This window comes from Podarcis muralis, chromosome 7, assembly GCF_964188315.1.
Source record: "Podarcis muralis chromosome 7, rPodMur119.hap1.1, whole genome shotgun sequence".
Lineage (NCBI taxonomy): Eukaryota > Metazoa > Chordata > Lepidosauria > Squamata > Lacertidae > Podarcis > Podarcis muralis.
Window position 1 is genome coordinate 72,697,768 of NC_135661.1, and position 6,391 is coordinate 72,704,158.

Below are 6,391 nucleotides of genomic sequence, written 5' to 3' on the forward strand. Positions count from 1 at the left end.
TGTGCAGGAGTCCTGTTCACTGTTGCATTGGGTCAGAGCTGTGGCTCTGCTTCAGTTCCCTGGAAGTGCAGAAGAGAGTATTGGGTACCGCTTTTGGAGCATCTAAGGCAGAGGTGGGCAACCTGTGACCTTTAATTATAGTCCATCTGTTATGTTCTGAAGTTCTCACCCTGGGCCAGCAGGGGGATACTGTAGATAGTTATGCAAATAAGGGATCGAAAGTGACGTTCAGTGATTGGATAGTTTTAGAAAATTGTTACAGTTACGTTGTATTGGAGCTCTATATAAGCAGGCGGACTGAACCCTTCAGTCCAGTTCTGTTCTGGCCTGTGAATAAGCAAGAGCTGTTTGAAGAATCGCTGTGTCGTCTGATATGTTCACCCACAACTTAACACCATCAACATCTGGAGGGCCAACGGTTCCCCATCTTTTCCTTCAGATTTTGAGTTTTAAAAGGAAAGGCTCCAGATCTCATAGGTTGCAAATATATGCTGGAATGTGTATGGGTAAGATACATTTTTCCCTACCAGTCAGTCTGATCTGGTACAAGGCAGCTTCCTCTGTTCCCAGAATTCCCCTGGTGTGTATCTGTGCTCTGTCCCGCTGCCTAGCATTCTAAGGCTAAAATAACAAAAGCATAACTCCATCCTGCTTTTTAAATTAAATATAAATATTTGAATTCTGAAGTAGGCAATACATTTACAACTCCCCCTCGTCTTACGCAACGCACTCAAACAGGCGTGACCGTTGTGTGCTAGTGTGAAATCCCAGTCTAATAATAAAAAAATGCAAAAACAAACAAAACAGGGGGAAAGACCCCCCCCCCCCAAAAAAAACCTAAACCACTCCCAAGTGATTCTGGAAAGATCGAAACAAAAATGTCAGAACCACCAATAGCAGAGAAATACACTTAAGGCAAAAAGTAATAACAAGGAATAACTTATTAAAAAGAAAAGAAAAAGAATCCCACAAATGAAATCAACAGATCCCATTGGCTTTTGGCTTCCTATATCCTCCCACATCCCATCCTTGGCTTTTTTAATAATTGGATTTTAATCCTCAGCATCATCCTGTCATTTTAAATGTGTCTAAAGAGAGTCCTGGCAAGTCTTAAAACGGCATAAACGTTGAGCACTATCGCCACCTCCCTGTCGGTCCGGTGCAGTGCAGGTGCCGTCCTGTTCGAAGCGCAGTGCCTGGTTTATTTGCTTGTCTTTAATTAAAGGGGATGGGCGGGAGTCTAGGAGACACCCCAGCTAAAAAGGGGGGCAGAGGGAATGATTTAAACCACAGCATCAAGCCAGGAAAAAATTAAAAGGCAAGCACTAGGGAGGGACCCATGCTTGGAGATTTCCCAGAATCATGCGGCTGGTGGAGAATCTTGCCTTGACAGCAGGGGATTTGCCCTCGGGGCAGCTCTGTTTCAGGGTGAGGAGAGAGAACAAGCATTACGTAGTCCCGTCACTGTCCTGGCACCATACTGCGCACCGTTTTCAGCACCCACTAGCTTCTTACGCCAATGCTTTTGTCTGACAGACAGCCGTGCCCGCCATTTTGAATCTGGATTCTTACAAGCAAAGACAGATTCGCCAGAAAGTCTGTCCTCTGTCTCGGCCAAGGCAGTATGCTTTCCGCCATTTTCAAACCCACTCTTCACGTCCTGGCGCGAAGGCAGGCAGGATGTTGGTTTCCTTGCTGCCCGAGGGAGATGGGCTTGGTCCCTGTCAGAAGATGGCGAGAGGGCTGTCGGCCATCTTGGCTGCCGAGCCAGCTACCTGCCGCTGTCCCCACCCCACCCCACTGATATACACACAAGGAGAATTGGGCATCCTCAGGAAGAAAGCGAGGGTCGCAAGTCTATCACCCTGGCAGTTCCGAGTCCGTTAGCCACAAGTGAGTGGAGTCCGTTCCCTTTTCTCTTTCTCTGGAGGTGACCGGCATTTGGCAGGGGACGGGCACGAGTCATACGTGGGTCTGCATGCGCTGGTGAGCGGGGCGCCCATAGTCAGATTGTTGGGACAAAGACGTGTAGGAGAAGCGAGAGCAACCCGAGACTTTGCTGGCCTGGTCCGACTGCCCGTAGCCGCTCTCCGCTTTCTCGTAGCTGCTTGGTTTGACATAGCTGGTGAAGGCCCGGCTATAGGGTGCGGTGAGGTAGGCCGTCCCGCTGTAGATGTTCTCCTGGGGGAAAAGACGCTCATGGGGGTCGTAGGCTGAGCGGGAGCCGGGCGTGCCCAGGGTATAGCGGTGAGCATATTCGTACAGCTTGGGCTGAACTGGCCCCGTGGAAGGGTACAGAGAGGTCGCCCCGAACAATGGGCGGGGGGCCGGCGTATACTCTGAGAAGCTGCTAACCAAACTTGGTTCCTCATGGGCGCGCACCTTGTAGTAGCCATTGGTGGGATCCTACGGAGGAAAAAATATATATCTGCATTGGAATGGCAGGGAAGCAAATGTCAAGATGTGCCCCAAAGAATCTGAATATATGGGAAAGAATTGTATACAGCTGAAAACGCTGGCAGCATTAAGATAAATTCAACAGTGTAAATAAGTTTTGATGGATGCAATAATGGAATACTGAATGGTATTGCTTTTGTAAAATGTGCAGGGATTTATGGTATGTAAAATGAACCATGGAAAGAGAAGAAGGGAAGTCATTGATATCTTAAGGATGTAAAATGAGTATTTTCAATGGTAAAACAGAAAATGTAATAAAAATTATATGCAAAGAATCTGAGAGAGAATTGACAGTGTGGCGTAGTGGTTGGAACTCAGGAGACCCAGGTTGAAACCACCTCTGACCACTTCCAAGCAGAGTTAGTCCCCTTTTAACAGCCATGGTTTCCCCCAAAGAATCCTGGAAACTGCGGTTTGTTAAGGGTGTCAAGAGCTGATTGAAGATTCTTCAGAGAGCTAAAAATTTCCAGAGCGGCTTAAAGATTCCCAGAGCCGCAGAAGCCACGCTGGACGTCGAGCTTCCGAAAATTGTTTGAAAACTGGAAAACTCACTTCTGGATTTCGATCGTTTGGGAGCCAAGACGTTCGAGATCCAAGGTACAACTGTATATCACCAATTTAGGATTATTGCCAATTGTCAAATGACTGTTTTTTTAACTGGGTTTTGCCACCAAATTTTAACTACGTTTTTAAAATCATTGGTGCAGTTCTGTCATTTATCCTTTGTTGTACATGGCCAAGGGGTTCTTTGGGGGGAAGGGCCATTTACAATTATGACAAATAATCATAATAATCATTGATGTGATTTTGTTGCTTAACCATAGCACCCAAGAGAGCTACTGTCCTGTCCCTTTCTACACCTGAGGAGCTGAATTTCAGCTACTGGGACCTGCCTTTAACTGAGCTGCCTTATGTATTTACAAAAAATAAGAGGGCCTTTTCTGCAGTGGCACCCACACTCTGGAATGCCCTCTCCAAATAGGCACATTTGGTGCCCGTATTACAATCTTGTCAAGTCCTGTGCATTTTAGGTGACATTTTGCCTTACTTCGTTTCTCACTTCTTTTAAAAACGGTTTCAGCCTGCCTCCACTTGGCTGAATATAACAATATTTTATTTGTTTATTTAACAATCTATTGTTTATTTCTTGGTTTTTATGTTGCATTTATGTTTTGAAATCTTTGGTGGTGGTGAAGAAGTATTTTAAATGATAAAACATTTTTTGTAAAGGAGGAGGAGATGGCTGTTAGTCCCATGCCCTTATTGGAGGAGACAGATAACTAGAAAATGGGACAGGCTTTTGGTATGGATTAGGAAGGCACTGTTAAATGTTTGTGTGACTCTTTGGTCTTCCAGAGGTTCAGAAAGGTATACTTAGGGCAGTGGTGGTAAACCTGTGGCCCTCCAGATGTTTGGACTCCAGATGTTATCAGCCCCTGCCAGCCTGGCCAACAGTCAGGGATGATGATGGGAGATGGAGCCAAGAACATCTGGAAGCCACTGGCTGGCCAACCCTGACGTAGGGCTCTTGTACGGTAGGCAGAGCGGTCAGCCTCCCAAAGTCCCAGCTGAGCTCACCTTCAGCTCTTGGCTCCCTTCGTCATCCTCCAGGATCTCACTGTGCTCAGTGTGGGATGTAGCTGGAGACTCACTGCTTGTGGCCTGGAGGGAGATGAAGGGGGAAAGATGAGCAGCCTATAGAAAATGCCCTCCTTGTTCTGGCTTGAGTTCTTTAGGTCCCTTTGGACCAGGCGAGGCAAGACAGTGGAGATCCATGACAGCACCTCCTCTTGTCTTCTCTTTATCGTTCAGGCTGTGAGGGCCATTCCCTCACAGGCCTAATTTCAGGGGCATAATCTGCAGGCTCAGGGAAACAATGAGATTGGCACAATTATATTTTTTTAAGCTCAAGGGAAGACCCCCACCTCTGGCAAACAGCCCAAACCCTCCTGTCCTATCAGTGACCAGTCTAAGGGAGGTGGGGCTGGGGGAAGACAAATTATTACTGAGTTTTGAATGGTACGGAAAGGGTGGAGAGAGATCTTCTCTCTCATCCTACTAGAACTTGGCCGTGGGTGCCTGATGAAATTGATCAAGGACACAACGGATGGTTTAAACCAGTGTCTCTCAACCATGGGCCTCCAGTTGTTTTTGGACTACAGTTCCCATCATCCCTGACCATCCGGCTAGCTAGGGATCATGGGAGTTGTAGTCCAGCAACAGCTGGAGATCCAAGGTTGGCAATCACTGGTTTAGACTGCTGAAATTAACAGACACGGCACATTTATTTATTTAAGTCATTGTTTGCGTTTCTAAGTGCCGTGTGCATAAAAACAATCCATAGAAAATGGGACAACAAAACATTAAAGTTTGCCATAAAGGCAATCCCGACTTCAACATGCCTGCTGGAACAAGGAAGTCTTTTGTCATGTGTGCAAAGTGTAAGAAAGGTGCCCGTGGGAGTTATTGGTATTATGAGCATTATTATATAATGGACTTGGGCCCTCAACACTGAATTCAGGGCTTCTAGTAGTTAAGTTATGGGGGACCCCAACAGGGACTCCCCGAAGGATCTCAGTGGTCAGGCCAGGATATAAGGGATCAGGCGGTCCTTAAGATAGGCTTCACCCAAGTTGTTAAGGGCCCTGCAAATTAATACAGCAACCCTGAACTTGTCCCAGTAACACATGGGCAGCCAGTGTAAGCTTGAAGCATGTGCTGGTGGTAGGTAGTCTGTCCCCATCAACCGTCTTGTTGCTGCATTTTGCACCAGCTGGAGGTTCCAGACCAGACCCAAGGGTAACCCCACAAAGAGCGCATTGCAGTGCTCAAGTCTTGGTTAATTATCAGTATGCAAGGATGGCTGCTAGCTTAGATGGCCTTTTAGAAGAGTTAGGCAAAAATTCATGGAGGGTAGAACAAATTGGTACCATGAGAGGAGCAATGTAGCCTCCATGTTCAGAGGCCATGTTGCAGCCTATGTATACCTGAGTGCCAGTTCTTGGTGGTCAGCGAAACCCTCCAACAACCCAGGGAGGACTGAGCATTAAAAAAGAGGGCCCAGACTTCGCCAACTAATGGAGTGGGGAGAAAAATGGAAAACCAGGTTGGTAGGGGGAATGGGATATATTGGGAAAGTGCATGGCTGGCAGGCCAGACACCCTGAAGAGCACAGAATCGTAGACTTGTAGAACTGGTGGGGACCACAAGGGTCATCTAGTCCAACCCCCTACAATGTAGGAATCTTTTGCCCACCTTGGTGCTCAAACCCATGACCCAGAGATTAAGAGTCTCATGCTCTAATGACTAAGCTATCCCAGCACTCCACCCTGCAACATTTTATTGTATGCCCCACTTGCACTTTTGAATACTGGAGGCTTGTGTGTTTTCCGGAAACATCTGCTTGCTCACTAGTGGGAAAGGGATGCTGGACTCTGGAAGGGCTCTACTTGTATTCTTAGCAGGCTGTGTGCTTTGTGCTTTGAAGTAGTAGTAGTAGTAATAATAATTTATTATTTATACCCCACCCATCTGGCTGGGTTTCCCCAGCCACTCTGGACAGCTCCCAACCGAATGTTAAAAACAGACTACAGCATTAAACATTTAGCACTTCCCTAAACAGGGCTGCCTTCAGATGTCTTTTAAAAGTCAGATAGTTGTTTATTTCCTTGACATCTGATGGGAGAGCGTTCCACAGGGTGGGCACCACTACTGAGAAGGCCCTCTGCCTGGTTCCCTGTAACCTCACTTCTCGCAGCGAGGCAACCACCAGAAGGCCCTTGGCGCTGGACCTCTGTGTCCGGGCTGAATGATGGGGTGGAGACGCTCCTTCAGGTATACTGGGCCAAGGCCGTTTAGGGCTTTAAAGGTCGGCACCAACACTTTGAATTGTGCTCAGAAACATACTGGGAACCAATGTAGGTCTTTCAAGACC

The 6,391-nt window shown here is 47.1% G+C and overlaps 1 protein-coding gene across 3 annotated transcripts in view; it reads right to left on the reverse strand.

The window, feature by feature from the left end:
• Positions 1–649: 649 nt before the first annotated feature.
• The window catches only part of KIRREL2 (kirre like nephrin family adhesion molecule 2), a 60,387-nt gene continuing 54,645 nt past the window's right edge, over positions 650–6,391 (reverse strand). For 2 of the 3 annotated variants that reach the window (XM_028742665.2, XM_028742664.2), the window contains exons 14-15: positions 4,036–4,119; positions 650–2,406 (exon numbers count right to left, since the gene is read on the reverse strand). In XM_028742665.2, coding sequence (XP_028598498.1) covers positions 1,963–2,406; positions 4,036–4,119 — 528 coding nt within the window. In that variant the 3' untranslated portion in view covers positions 650–1,962. The remainder of the gene's footprint in view (positions 2,407–4,035; positions 4,120–6,391) is intronic. The other variant, XM_028742666.2, reaches the window with a different exon arrangement.